At 67.6% G+C, this 14,639-nt stretch overlaps 1 protein-coding gene across 1 annotated transcript; it reads left to right on the top strand.

The window, feature by feature from the left end:
- Positions 1-1,036: 1,036 nt before the first annotated feature.
- On the top strand, positions 1,037-13,398 carry LOC123368145 (TBC1 domain family member 10B-like). Its single transcript, XM_045012698.1, is given in 10 exon segments — positions 1,037-1,297; positions 1,300-1,343; positions 5,440-5,539; positions 6,135-6,242; positions 6,344-6,450; positions 7,219-7,333; positions 8,407-8,472; positions 8,748-8,937; positions 10,315-10,469; positions 11,875-13,398. Coding segments are annotated over 10 exon segments (1,770 nt in total). The 5' UTR covers positions 1,037-1,102; the 3' UTR covers positions 12,565-13,398.
- The last annotated feature ends 1,241 nt before the right edge of the window (positions 13,399-14,639 follow it).

Genomic DNA, 14,639 nt, shown 5'->3' with positions numbered 1-14,639 from the left:
TGGCGACACCCCATCGCCCCCACCCCGGTACAACGCCCCCCGCTCGGCGCTCTACGCCGCCAAGCTGAGCGCCATGGCGACGCCAGCCCCGCCGGCGCCCAGACCCCCGGCCACGGCCGGGCCTGGGGGCAACGGGGGCCACGGGCAGCGGGGCGTTGGCGTCTCCCACGGCGACGGGCAGCGGGGAGTCGGCGTCTCCCACGGCGACAGGGAGCCTGGCGACATCTCCGCCGGCGACGGGCAGCGGGGCGTCGGCGTCTCCACGGCGACAGGGAGCCTGCGACATCTCCGCCGGCGACGGGCAGCGGGGCGTCGGCGTCTCCGCTGGCGACAGGGAGCCTGGCGACATCTCCGCCGGCGACGGGCAGCAGGGCGTCGGCGTCTCCCACGGCGACAGGGAGCCTGGCGACATCTCCGCCGGCGACGGGCAGCGGGGCGTCGGGCAGGCGGGGCGTCGGCGTCTCCCACGGCGACAGGGAGCCTGGCGACATCTCCGCCGGCGACGGCAGCGGGGCGTCGGGCAGCGGGGCGTCGGCGTCTCCGACGGCGACAGGGAGCCTGGCGACATCTCCGCCGGCGACGGGCAGCGGAACTGTGTCCACTGGGCACCGCGGCGGCAACCAGCACTGTGGCGGCATCTTCAAGCAACCTGGCGGCATCTCCGACACCTACAGGCCATGTGGCGGTGTCTCTAGGCAACGCGACGGCGTCGCCGGGCAGCGTGGCAGCAGCGACGAGCAGCGGGGTGGCGTGTCCAGGGCCGACGGGCAACAACGCCGATTCGGTGGCATCTCCCTGTGGTAACAGCACCCGTAGCCACTTATGGCGGCCGCCACAGGGACGGTTTCCATGGAAACGATGCAGATGGCAGGGGTCGACGTGGCGACGGGTCCCACGGAAACGGTCACTGTGGCGGTGGCCTCTCCCACGCCGTCTCCCGCCACGGAAACTGCAGCCCCGCGCACCCCGGTGAAGCCCCTCCCGGCGCCCTTTCCCCTCGCCGTCCGTGGTGGTGGTGGCGCCCAGTCCGGTGGTGCCGGAGAAGAGCTCTCCCACTGCGACGGAGGGGCCTGCAGACCTAGGGTCCACCGCCTCCCAGGACATGGGGTCGCAGTCCAGCCTGGGTCCTGGAATCCCACCTCCCAGGCCCCCGCCGGCTCCAGACACCCTGAGTTACCTGGATTCGGTCAGCCTCATGTCGGGCACCTTGGAGTCCCTGAGTGGCCCCGGGTTCTTGGACGACGTCAGCTCCCTGGGCTCGGACTCGGAGATCAATGGCTTGGCCTACCGCCGAACCAGGACAAATATGGCTTCCTGGTGGGCAACCAGCACTCGGGGATGCTGTGAGTACCCGAGCCCCCCCCCCGTCACGTTTGCTCTTTCCTCTCTAGGGGGCGCTGGCTCCGGTCTGGCGCCAGGGCAGGGGCCTGGCTGGCTCCCGGGGGTGGGAAATGGGGCCCAGGGCCTTTCCCCTCTAGGGGGCACCAGCTCCCATCTGTTCCCAGGGTCAGGCCCCCAGTCCCGGTCCCCGGCAGGCAGCGAGTGGGTTGGGTCTCAGCCCAGAGCCGTGCAGAGCCCTGCGGGTGCTGGCAGCCTCCCCCAGAGCTGTGGCGAGGGAGTGCCTGGAGCAGGGATCTCTCTGGCTCTCCCGACCCTCCTGTGCCTGCCTCAGGCCGCAGCCCCATATCGCCCTGGGGGAGCCAGGCCTGGAGCCCGCTTAGGCCCGTTTTCCATCCCTGGGGGAGTCTCTGCCCCTCAATCCCCTCCCAGGCCGAAACAAAACTCCTAGGGAACTTGAGATCGCCCCCCCGCCCGGCCCCCCGCCCGGCCTCCCCTCGCCCCCCCAAACTAGCCCTGGTCGGAGTCGGGGGCTGGGGGGCAGGGCCGAGACCTGGCCCGCTCGGCACATGGGTGGCTTGGCTGAAGCCGGTGTCTTTCCACGCTGGCTGGGGTCTTGCCCATCCCTGGGGCTCAGGGCCTGCCCCGCGATGCGGGCGGGGAGGGGGTGACTGAGTGGAGGAACTAGGCCCGGGGGCTGATCTGGGGCAGGGGAGAAGGCAAGACCAGACTGGCTGGGCCGAGGGGCTGATCCAGGCAGGGATGGGAGCCGGGGGGAGACCGGGACGAGGGGCCAGATCAGAGGGGGTGGGGAGCGGCGCCTGGGCCTGTTAGGGAGGGACCGAGCGGGGCCGGGGGAAGAGGTGAGGATGTTGGGCCCAGGTATGGATGTGGGGGGACACTTGGGGGTGTGTATGGGGCTTAGGTGGGGAGGGGCTGAAGCTTGCGGGGCGGGGGGGGGGACGACTGGGACAATCCATGGGATGGCTGGGCTGGGCCCTGGGGTGGCTGGGCCGTGGGGGGCAGGGGCTGGGCCCTGGGGGGGCTGGGCCGTGGGGGGCAGGGGCTGGGCCCTGGGGGGGCTGGGCCGTGGGGGGCAGGGGCTGGGCCCTGGGGGGGATGGGCCGTGGGGGGCAGGGGCTGGGCCCTGGGGCGGCTGGGCCGTGGGGGGCAGGGGCAGGGCCATGGGCCGGCAGCGCCTTGGGGGGCAGGGGCTGGGCCCTGGGGCGGCTGGGCCGTGGGGGGCCGGGGCAGGGGCTGGGCCCTGGGGCGGCTGGGCCGTGGGGGCAGGGGCCGGGGCTGGGCCCTGGGGCGGCTGGGCCGTGGGGGGCCGGGGCAGGGGCTGGGCCCTGGGGCGGCTGGGCCGTGGGTTGCAGGGGCAGGGGCAGGGGCTGGGCCCTGGGGCGGCTGGGCCGTGGGGGGCAGGGGCCGGGCCCTGGGGCGGCTGGGCCGTGGGGGGCAGGGGCCGGGCCCTGGGGCGGCTGGGCCGTGGGGGGCAGGGGCCGGGCCCTGGGGCGGCTGGGCCGTGGGGGGCAGGGGCCGGGCCCTGGGGCGGCTGGGCAGGGCGGGGCAGGGGCCGGGCCCGGGGGCGGCTGGGCTGGGCAGGGCCCTGGGGGGCAGAGGCTGGCCGTGGGATGGCTGGGCCGGGCCGTGGGGGCAGAGGCTGGGCCGTGGGATGGCTGGGCCGGGCCGTGGGGGGCAGAGGCTGGGCCGTGGGGGGCAGGGGCTGGGCCGTGGGATGGCTGGGCTGGGCCATGGGATGGCTGGGCTGGGCCGTGGGGGGCAGTGGCTGGGCCGTGGGGTGGCTGGGCCGGGGGGGGCAGGGGCTGGGCCGTGGGGTGGCTGGGCCCTGGGGGGCAGGGGGTGGGCCGTGGGGTGGCTGGGCCCTGGGGGGCAGGGGCTGGGCCGTGGGGTGGCTGGGCCCTGGGGGGCAGGGGCTGGGCGCTGGGGTGGCTGGGCCGTGGGGTGGCTGGGCCGTGGGGGGCAGGGGCTGGGCCCTGGGATGGCTGGGCTGGGCCATGGGGGGCAGAGCTGGGCCCGGGGGGGCAGGGGCTGGGCCGGGCCCTGGGGCGGCTGTGCCGTGGGGGGCAGGGGCCGGGCCCTGGGGCGGCTGGGCTGGGCCGGGCCCTGGGGGGCAGAGGCTGGGCCGGGCCCTGGGGGGCAGAGGCTGGGCCGTGGGATGGCTGGGCCGGGCCCTGGGGGGCAGGGGCCGGGCCGTGGGGGGCAGGGGCCGGGCCGTGGGATGGCTGGGCCGGGCCGTGGGGGGCAGGGGCTGGGCCGTGGGGGGCAGGGGCTGGGCTGGGCCCTGGGGGGAGACAGACCCTGCAGCCACAGCTCTGCAGTGGGGGGCGATGGCGGAGAAGGGGCGTCTCCCCCCCCCCCGCTCCTGCGAACGCCCCCGCTTCCCTTCCTGAGTTTCTCAATGAGGCAGCCCCAAGCCACCACTTCCTGTTTCCCCTCCCTGCTCTTCCTGTTTCTCCGCCCTCCCCCCGCCCATCCACCCCCTACCCTGGGCCTGGGGAGTGGAGCTCAGTCTGCCCCCCATGCCCCAGGGCCAGCTCCACGGGCCGTTCTGCCCTGGGCCTGGCTGCTGGGGGGCTGCTCATCGCCCGGGGGGGGGGGGGGGAATGGAGAGGCCGGGGGCGCATTGGCTGAGACCCAGCAGACTCATCACATGACAGGGCATCAGCTCGGGGTGGCTTCCCCGGTGTGGGCCTAGGGGGCTCCGCGTCCCCTTCCCCTTCCCCCCGAGCCAGCCGGTTCCCCAGCCTGGGGCTGGATCCGGGCTCAGGGGAGGGGGCAGCAGTGGACCAGGCAGGGAGGCTGCTCGGGAAGCGGGAAACTGAGAGCTGGGGGCTGGTGCCGGGAGGCGGCTGCTGCTGCGGGGCTGGTGCAGAGCCTCCCTGGCCCAACCGGCCGCAGAATCGTTTTCGGGCCCCAACCTGTTTCCTCCTGGGGGGATGGAAACCGGGCTGGTGTGTTCCACTCGGGACCTTGTTCATTTCACTTCCCGGTCAAACCCGCCCATCACATCCCTGGGATGGAGCTTTGGTAGAGCTGGGGGCAGGGAGCCCGGGACTGGGCTGGCAGGGGCTGCGGGTCGGGAGTGAGGGGCACCGGCAGAGCTGGGGGGGGGCAGGGCTGGGCTGGGCTGGCAGGGGCGGCGGGTCGGCAGTGAGGGGCACCGGCAGAGCTGGGGGGGCAGGGCTGGGCTGGCAGGGCTGCGGGTCAGGAGTGAGGGGCACCGGCGGGGCTGGGGGGGCAGGGCAGGGGCTGTGGGTCAGGAGTGAGGGGCACCGGCAGAGCTGGGGGAAGGGCTGGGCTGGCAGGGGGCTGGCTGCGGGTCGGGAGTGAGGGGCAACCGGCAGGGCTGGGGCGGGGCTGCGGGTCGGGAGTGAGGGGCACCGGCAGGGCTGGGGGGGGCTGCGGTTCGGGAGTGAGGGGCACCGGCAGGGCTGGGGGGGCAGGGCTGGGCTAGCAGGGGCTGCGGGTCGGGAGTGAGGGGCACCGGCAGAGCTGGGGGCAGGGCTGGGCTGGCAGGGGCTGCGGGTCAGGAGTGAGGGGCAGTGGCAGAGCTGGGGGGGCAGGGCTGGGCTGGCAGGGGCTGCAGGTCGGGAGTGAGGGGCAGTGGCAGAGCTGGGGGGGCAGGGCTGGGCTGGCAGGGGGCTGCGGGTCGGGAGTGAGGGGCACCGGCAGGGCTGTGGGGGGGCAGGGCTGGGCTAGCAGGGGGCTGCGGGTCGGGAGTGAGGGGCACCGGCAGGGCTGTGGGGGCAGGGCTGGGCTAGCAGGGGGCTGCGGGTCGGGAGTGAGGGGCACCGGCAGGGCTGTGGGGGGTGCCGAGGTCTCTCTTAGATGGTTTGATAGGCCCCAGTTCCCGTTGCAGGCTGGGAGCCGACGTGCCCCAACGGGGGGAGTCTGCTTCTTGCCCCCCCAGTCCCCTCCCGGGCCCTCGTCTGGGTGGGGAAGCTCCCAGCGCCAGCGGCCCCGCTCCCCCTCCAGGGCACTGCTGTGGGGAAGCTCGCCCCGCTGCCAGGCCTCCCCTGCCGTACTGGCTGGTGGGGTGTGGCCGCGCCGTGTCTCTGATCCCCTCCCCCCCCGCAGGGAGAGCGCCATCCCGGTGGACGTGGCGCGGCAGCGGGAGCTCAAATGGCTCGATATGTTTTCCCACTGGGATAAATGGCTCTCGCGGCGATTCCAGAAGGTGAGTAGCAGGGGGCACTGTGGGGAGCCAGGCTGTGGGGGGAGCTCCCGGCTGCTTCAGCCTGGCCTCGCCCAGCAGGGGGCGCTGTGGGGAGGGGCAGCGCTGGCTGTGGGGGTCGCTCCCGGCCTCGCCCAGCAGGGGGCGCTGTGGGGAGGACGAGGGGCTGGCTGTGGGGGGCGCGCCCGGCCTCGCCCAGCAGGGGGCGCTGTGGGGGGCGCTCCCGGCCTCGCCCAGCAGGGGGCGCCCTGGGGAGGACGAGGGACTGGCTGTGGGGGGAGCTCCCGGCCTCGCCCAGCAGGGGGCGCCGTGGGGAGGGGCAGCGCTGGCGGTGGGGGTCGCTCCCGGCCTCGCCCAGCAGGGGGCGCTGTGGGGGCGCTCCCGGCCTCGCCCAGCAGGGGGCGCCGTGGGGAGGACGAGGGGCTGGCTGTGGGGGGCGCTCCCGGCCTCGCCCAGCAGGGGGCGCCGTGGGGAGGACGAGGGGCTGGCTGTGGGGGGCGCTCCCGGCCTCGCCCAGCAGGGGGCGCCGTGGGGGGCGCTCCACGCCTCGCCCAGCAGGGGGCGCTGTGGGGGCCCCATGGCGGCTCTTGTCCCGTAGGTGAAGCTGCGCTGTCGGAAGGGGATCCCCTCGTCTCTCCGGGCCAAAGCCTGGCAGCTGCTGTCGAACAGCAAGGAGCTCCTGGATCAGAACCCCGGCAAATTTGAGGTGCGCGGGCTCCCCCTCCGGGCTGGTTTTGGGGGGCTGGGAGAGGCGGGGGGTGACGGGCAGCCGGGGCCGAGTCTCACCCCTGTCCCCGTGACCCCTAGGACCTGGAGCGCCAGCCCGGGGACCCCAAGTGGCTGGATGTGATTGAAAAGGATCTGCACCGGCAGTTCCCCTTCCACGAGATGTTTGCCGCCAGGGGAGGCCACGGGTGAGTGACCGGGGGGAGCCCCCCTTGGACCAGAACCTCCTAGTCTCTTTCCTGAGCTGGAGCCGAGCCGGCACCCCCTAGAGGGGACAGGCCCCGCGTCCCATTCCCCGTCCCCTGAGCCAGCCAGTCCCTGCCCTGGGGCTGGAGCCGGCGCCCCCTAGAGGGGACAGGCCCCGCGTCCCATCCCCCGTCCCCTGAGCCAGCCAGTCCCCGCCCTGGGGCTGGAGCCGGCGCCCCCTAGAGGGGACAGGCCCCGCGTCCCATCCCCCGTCCCCTGAGCCAGCCAGTCCCCGCCCTGGGGCTGGAGCCGGCGCCCCCTAGAGGGGACAGGCCCCGCGTCCCATCCCCCGTCCCCTGAGCCAGCCAGTCCCTGCCCTGGGCTGGAGCCGGCGCCCCCTAGAGGGGACAGGCCCCGCGTCCCATCCCCCGTCCCCTGAGCCAGCCAGTCCCTGCCCTGGGGCTGGAGCCGGCGCCCCCTAGAGGGGACAGGCCCCGCGTCCCATCCCCCGTCCCCTGAGCCAGCCAGTCCCTGCCCTGGGGCTGGAGCCGGCGCCCCCTAGAGGGGACAGGCCCCGCGTCCCATCCCCCGTCCCCTGAGCCAGCCAGTCCCGCCCTGGGGCTGGAGCCGGCGCCCCCTAGAGGGGACAGGCCCCGCGTCCCATCCCCCGTCCCCTGAGCCAGCCAGTCCCTGCCCTGGGGCTGGAGCCGGCGCCCCCTAGAGGGCAAGGCCCCTGTGTGTGTCTGACCCTCCTCCCTTTCCTCCCACAGGCAGCAGGACTTATACCGCATCCTAAAGGCCTACACCATTTACCGGCCCGACGAGGGGTACTGCCAGGCCCAGGCCCCCGTGGCTGCCGTCCTGCTGATGCACATGCCCGCTGAGGTACGAGCCGCCCGCTAGCGCCCCCGGTGGCTGAGTGAGAGCCCCCCCCTTTTGGGAGAGCCCCAGCGTCACGCCTCCCCCGATCCCCTCTTGCTTCTTACATGTCTGGCTGGTTTTACCTCTGGGCACTTCTTGGATTTGGGGCTGGGAGCCAGGACTCCTGGGTTCGTTCTCTCCCTGGCTCTGGGAGGGGAGTGGGGTCTAGTGGTTAGAGCGGGGGGGGGCTGGGAGCCAGGACTCCTGGGTTCTCTCCCTGGCTCTGGGAGGGGAGCGGGGGGGCTGGGAGCCAGGACTCCTGGGTTCTCTCCCTGGCTCTGGGAGGGGAGCGGGGGGGCTGGGAGCCAGGATTCCAGGGTTCTGTCCCTTCTCTGGGCAATACCCCTCCCATCTGACATAGCGTCTGTGCATTTTGTCTGTCTGTCCATGTCTCTTTTGCACGATTGTGTTTTGTGTGTCTGTTTTCCGGCTCCCGTTTCTTCCTCCCTCTCTCGCTCTCCAGCCCGAAGCGTTGTCTGTCGCTCTGTCCATCCCAGTCTGGTCAGTCTGTCCGTCGCGTGCAGCTTCGTTCCCCTGTTACACGTGTTGGGGGGTTTCCCCTTCTCCCCCCGTTCCTGCGTTGTCTGCCTCTGGCTGGGCGCGTCTGCACTGCAAAAACCTCAGCGTGTGTGTTAACCCGCGGGAGCTACCGGGGTTAAAATACCAGCGACGCCGCAGCTGCTGTCTCCAGCCGAGTTCGCTAATGTGGGTTAGGAACACGTGTGTGTGTGTGTGTGTACGTACATATCCTCGGTGCGTGTCTGGGTCTCCTCTCTGGGGCGTCTGAGACCTGGTCTACACCTCAAACTTCGAGTGACCCAGCTGGGTCACCCCGGGCCAGGACAATCTCGCTCTGAGCAGCGCAGTGAGGTCGACCTAAACCCCAGGGTAGATGAGGCCTGGTCGACAGAAGGAGCTGGATTAACCATGGAGGGGAGAAACCCCGTCTGTCCACGTAGCGCAGCTGCGCCCTGGGGCTGGATCCTCTCTTGGTTTCTGTCTCTGTCTGATGTCTCCCCTTCTCTCCGTCCCCGCAGCAAGCCTTCTGGTGCCTGGTGCAGATCTGTGAGAAGTACCTGCCAGGCTACTACAGCGCAGGGCTGGTGAGTAGCACCCCCGCTGGTGGGGCAGGGCAGGGCGCTCTCGGGGCTGGCGTCCGCCTGCCCCTCTCTGCGAGGGGGGTTCTGCCGAGTGATCCTTCGTGGAGAGGGGGGTGTTGCTGTTGGGGATGGGGAAGGACGGGGGTTGATGGCAGTGAATGGGGAGCCTTGTGGGGGTGAGCAGTGAAGGGGGAGTGTTGAGGGATGGAGGGACAAGGGAGGGTGTTTGGGGGTGGCAGAGCCAGAGCAGGGGCTGATGTGTTCCCCTCCCCCGGCAGGAAGCCATCCAGCTGGATGGAGAGATCTTCTTTGCCCTGCTGCGCCGGGCATCCCCCATGGCCTATCGGCACTTGAAGAAATACAAGATTGACCCCATCCTCTACATGACGGAGTGGTTCATGTGCATCTTCTCCCGCACCCTGCCCTGGGCTTCGGTGCTGCGCGTCTGGGATATGTTCTTCTGCGAGGGTGAGACGTCCCCCCGTTCTGTACGTCCGTCCAGCCCTCCGTATGAGTGTCACTGCCCAGCCCAATCCGTCAGCCCAATGCAGTCCAACCCAGCCAATCAAACCAACCCAACCCAACCTCCAACTCAGTCCATCGTCCCATCCCAACCCACCCTCGCTCCATCCGTCCGTCTGACCAACCCAGCCCGTTCTCCATCCGTCCATCCATCCATCCGACCAACCCAACCCACCCTCGCTCCATCCATCCATCTGACTAACCCAACCCCTTCTCTGTCCGTCCGACCCGACCCAACCCAACCCATTCTCGGTCCGTCCGTCCGACCCAACCCAACCCAACCCATTCTCCGTCCGTCCGTCCATCCATCCATCCGAGCAACCCAACCCATCCATCCGTCCGAGCAACCCAACCCATCCATCCGTCCGAGCAACCCAACCCATCCATCCGTCTGACCAACCCAACCCACTACTCATCCATCCAGCTGTCCCATCTGTGCATCTGACCAATGGTACCATCCGTCCATGTGACCAACCCATCCTGCATCCATCCAGCCATCCCATCTATCTGATCAGGCCAACCGATCTCCCATCCCATCCCAGCCAACCATCCATCTTCTTGACCAGTCTAACCCTACCAACCATCCGTCCATCGTCCCATCCCAACTAGCCATCCATCCATCCGACCTACCCAACCATCCATCCATCCTTCTGACCAGCCCAACCCATTTCCTATCCATCCAACTGTCCCATCCAACCCACTGTCCATCTATATGACCATCCAACCTGTCCCTCATCCATACATCTGACCAATCCAACCCATTCCCCATCCAACCCAACCAGCCAATCACCCATTGATCCATCTAACCCAGCCATCCTACCCAACCAACCATTCAACCCAGTCTAAATCAACCAGCCATCCCTTAACCACTCTATACAATTCAACCCAGTCCTTCCAAACCAACCATCCATCTGATCAACCCAACCCATATCAACCATGCGTCCAACCCAACTCACTGCATCAACCTAATCTGTTAACTCATCTTCCATCAACTCAACCATCCCATCCAACTCAACCCAATCCAATCCAACCCAGTCATTCTATTCAACGCAACCCAATCCATCAACCCAGACGTCCCATCCAACTAGGGTGACCAGACGTCCTGATTTTATAGGGACAGTCCCGATATTTGGGTCTTTGTCTTACATAGGCACCTATTATCCCCCACCCCCATCACACTTGCTATCTGGTCACCCTACATCCAACCCATCCAGCTGACCCCACCTCTGCTCTCCTCCCTATGTGTGCATGGCTGACACCCAGCACAAAGGTCCCTGAAACCCCATGACTCACACCAGTCTCTCTACCCTTTCCCCACCCCAGGGGTGAAGATCGTCTTCCGGGTGGGCCTGGTCCTTCTCCGGAATACGCTGGGCTCGGTGGACAAGCTGCGCAGCTGCCAGGGCATGTACGAAACCATGGAGAAGCTGCGCAACCTGCCAGCTCAGAGCATGCAAGAGGATTTCCTCATCCTGGAGGTGAGCCCCGCCCGGCGGCACCGAGCCAGGGCCTGGCTGCTTCAGGATGTGGAAGGGAGACCACCATGGCTCAACAGGGGGCGCTGTCGCATAGCAGTCAGAGCTGGCCCCAATGCGGCGCTAGGGGGCGCTGTGCTGCAGGGAGTGGGGCAGGGACTCAGCAGGGGGCGCTCTCCCCTGGCAGCCAGGGCTGGCGCCGACGCCCGAGGGCGCTGTGCTGCAGGGAGCGAGTACGGGCTCTCCCCTGGCAGCCAGGGCTGGCCCTGACGCCCGAGGGCGCTGTGCCGCAGGGAGCGAGTACGGGCTCTCCCCTGCCGGCCAGGGCTGGCCCCGACGCCCGAGGGCGCTGTGCTGCAGGGAGCGAGTACGGGCTCTCCCCTGGCAGCCAGGGCTGGCCCCGACGCCCGAGGGCGCTGCGCTGCAGGGAGCGAGTACGGGCTCTCCCCTGGCAGCCAGGGCTGGCCCCGACGCCCGAGGGCGCTGCGCTGCAGGGAGCGAGTACGGGCTCTCCCCTGGCAGCCAGGGCTGGCCCCGACGCCCGAGGGCGCTGCGCTGCAGGGAGCGAGTACGGGTCTCCCCTGGCGGCCAGGGCTGGCCCCGACGCCCGAGGGCGCTGTGCTGCAGGGAGCGAGTACGGGCTCTCCCTGGCAGTTGGTGCTGGCGCCAGTGTGGCACTAGTGCAGGGGTGGGCAAAGTTTTTGGCCCGAGGGCCACGTTGGTGAATACAAACTGTGTGACGGGCCATGAATGCTCACAAAATTGGGGTTGGGGGGACGGGGAGGGAGGGGGGTGCTGGCTCTGGGGTGGGGCTGAGGAGTTTGGGTGCAGGAGGGTGCTCCGGGCTGGGATGGGGGGGTTCGGAGGGCAAGAGGGGGATCAGGGCAGGGGTTTGGGGCATGGGGAGAGGCTCGGGATGCAGGCTCCAGGCGGCGCTTACCTCAAGCAGCTCCTGGAAGCAGCGGCGTGTCCCTTTTCCGGCTCCTAGGCGGAGGTGCGGCCAGGTGGCTCTGCACGCTGCCCCATCTGCAGGCACTGCCCCTGCAGCTCCCATTGGAGCGCCAGAGGGGGCCATTGGAGCGCCTAGGAGCTGGAGCAGGGTCATGCCACGGCTTCCAGGAGCTGCCTGGTGCGGCCCCAGACCCAGCGCCCTGGCTTGAGTGCCAGAGCTGGGCAGGCCTCAGACCCTGCTCCCCAGCGGGAGCTTGCAGGACCAGCTTAAAACGGCTGGTGGGCTGGATCTGGCCCGTGGGCCGTAGTTTGCCAACCCCTGCACTAGGGGGTGCTGTGCTGCAAGGGATGGGACGGATTACCCAGTAGGGGGCGCTCTGGGTCGGGGCAGACCCCAAGCTAGTTCTCCAGAGGGCGCTGTGCCGCCGGGGGTCTGACCTGCGCCTCCCGCCCACAGGTGGTGAACCTGCCGGTGACGGAAGCGCTGATTGAGCGTGAGAACGCCACGCAGCTCAAGAAGTGGCGCGAGACCCGCGGGGAGCTGCAGTATAAACCCTCTCGCCGCCTCCACGGCTCCCGCGCCATCCACGAAGAGTGTCACCGCATGAACCCGCCGCTGACCTCCAGCGCCAGCCTGCTCAGCCTCACCGGCTTCAAACAGCGGGCGGCCCGCGGCGGCAGTGGGGCGAGCACGGGGGGCAACTTCTCCCCTGCCCACCCCATGGGCAGCCTGGCCGTCTCCGCTGCCCCCACTCCAGCCACTGCCCCAGGCCAGGTGGTGTCGGAAGGGCTCCACCCCGCTCTGCCCTCCCCCACGGGGAACAACACGCCGCTGGCGGGCCCCAAGAAGGGGGGAGCGAAGGAGAAGAAGAAGGAGAAGGAGCGGGAGCGGCTGGCGAAGGAGCGGGAGAAGCAGGAGAAGGAGCGGGAGCGGCTGGCGAAGGAGCGGGAGAAGCAGGAGAAGAAGGAGAAGGAGAAGCTGGAGCGGAAGCAGCAGAAGGAGCGCGCCAAGGAGGAGGCCAAGCAGAAGAAAGAGAGGAAGGTCTCCATGCGCCGGAAGGAGGCCAAAGCCCCGCCCCGCGCCGAGGACGGGGGGCAAGACGGGGATCCCCCAGCAGGCTCTGTGCTGCAGGACACTTACTTCTGAGCTGAGTGGGGGTGGGACAGCGGGGGGGGCCCTGCTGCCTCCGACCCCACCACAGATTAGCCAAGGACCAAGGGGTGAGGAGACTCAGATGGGGGTGGGGTCGCCGGCTGGGAGGAAGCTGGAATCTAAAGGACAAGAGTGTTGAGCTCTGAGCTAGCCTCCAGGGGGCGCCCCACAATCTTCCTCCTGCCAGGAGGGGACCTGCTTAACGACTTTGAAAGCCAAACGACTACTGTGCTCTCCCCCCCCCCGCTTTCTGTGTCCTCCCCTCCCGTCGGTGGAACGAACAGGTACACCCCTCCCTCCAAGCGCTTTTTCCAGGGGTGTGGGGCGTCCCCCTCAAGTCTTAACCAGAATATAATTGTATTAATAGTCCAGCCCGTTTACTGTATATAGGAGAATCCCCTTTAAACTATTTAACCACTCCAGCCCTACACTCCCCCCGCCCCTCTGCTCGGGAGAGGTTGGTTTTAAGGGCCACCCTCTTGCCCCCATGCTAGCAGGAGTGCTCCTCTTTGTGCTGTTCACCCCCAAACGCAGTTCTTGTTGATGGACACAGGTATCAATAAAGTTCTTCTCCTTGGACTTTCAGTGGCAAGACGGATGAACTTTATTGACAGCCCAGTGTATGCGGACAGGGCATACGTTCCTCCTTGTCCCAACACCACATTTCTTTATTTATCTGTAGCCCGGTGTTCCCCGACAGGGCATCAGTAAAGCTCATCCGCCTCTCAAGAAGGTGTCGATAAAGTCACGTGCTAGGTGAGAAACTTTATCGATAGCCCAGTGCTTGCAGACAAGAGAACAAGAAAGTTCTTCCATCTCCCAGCACAGGGTTTTTTGTGGCAAGGAGTAAACTTTATTGATAGCCCAGTGTTGGACAAACTGGACTGTTCTCGTCTGCCAATGCTGGGCTTTCAATAAAGTTCATTCCTTGTCCCCACCTGGGGCTTCATTACTTGTGTGGTACCCTGGCGGCCACTGTTATGGTCTCCTTTGGGGCCTTCTGGGAAAGATGGTGAACTTTATTGGTGGCCCACTTTGCTGACAAGGTGTCAAAAAAGTTTCTTCCCTGTAAGAGTGGGGGATGAACTTTATTGACAACCCAGTGTTCGCAGCCAGAGCATGGCATTCCATGTAAGGGCTGGGATGAGCTTTATCGACACTCCAGTGTTTGCAGACAGAATATCCTATTCCATGTGAGAGCTGGGATGAGCTTTATCGATGTCCCAGTGTTTGCAGACATGGGTATCAATAAAGTTTATTTCACATGAGAGCCGTGATAAAGTTTATCGAGTCCCCAGTGTTGGTGGACAAGAAGCCAATAAAGTCCCCCAGTGGCTGATGCTATGGGACTTTTTCCGACTAGCACCCCATAGCCCCCCCCTAATTTGCCCTGGGGGGATATTAAATTGGCTCTTAGACAATACTCCCCCCCTCCCCCGGGATACTCTCTTGGTTATCTCTTGTCTTGTCAATTCCTTGCCTCCCCTTCCCTGGCTTATTTGTGATTCACCCCAACCATCAACACACTCCAGTCCCCCCAGACCCAACAAACCCCCCCCCGGCCCCTTAAAAAGCATGAACAAACACCCTTACGATAACTGGAATTTTCTCTCTCTGACTGTGGTACGCTGTGCGACCACTAGAGGACACCCACTGGCCCCATGGAGGGAGAGCAGGGGTCTCAGATGGGAGGCTAACACTTTCACGCTGGCTGGAAGAGGAGTGGGGCTGACCCAATGGGAATCCCCCAACCCCCACTGTCTTGTGTAAAGCTAGCAAAGAGCACCAGAACTCCTAGGTTCTATCCCTGCCTCCAGGCAGGGAGTGGGGGCTAGTGAGTTAGAGGGTGGGGGTGGGCTGGGAATCAGGACTCCTGGGTTCTATCCCCCAGCTCGGTCTCTTCCCCCTTTGCCTCAGTTTCCCCTCTTTGCAAGACATGGCTTTAACTTAACCTTGTAGAGTGGCTCCTTGGAGCAAGAGACCACATTGCTGCTCTTTGCCTCCAGCCAAACCTCATTCCCACAATTCACCTCTCCCCCAAACCATGCCGCCAGCTGCCCCCCCCAGCC

This window comes from Mauremys mutica, chromosome 4, assembly GCF_020497125.1.
Source record: "Mauremys mutica isolate MM-2020 ecotype Southern chromosome 4, ASM2049712v1, whole genome shotgun sequence".
In the NCBI taxonomy this organism is placed as follows: Eukaryota; Metazoa; Chordata; order Testudines; family Geoemydidae; genus Mauremys; species Mauremys mutica.
The sequence above is the reverse complement of the archived record's forward strand: the minus strand, read 5'-3'. Positions and strand labels throughout refer to the sequence as shown.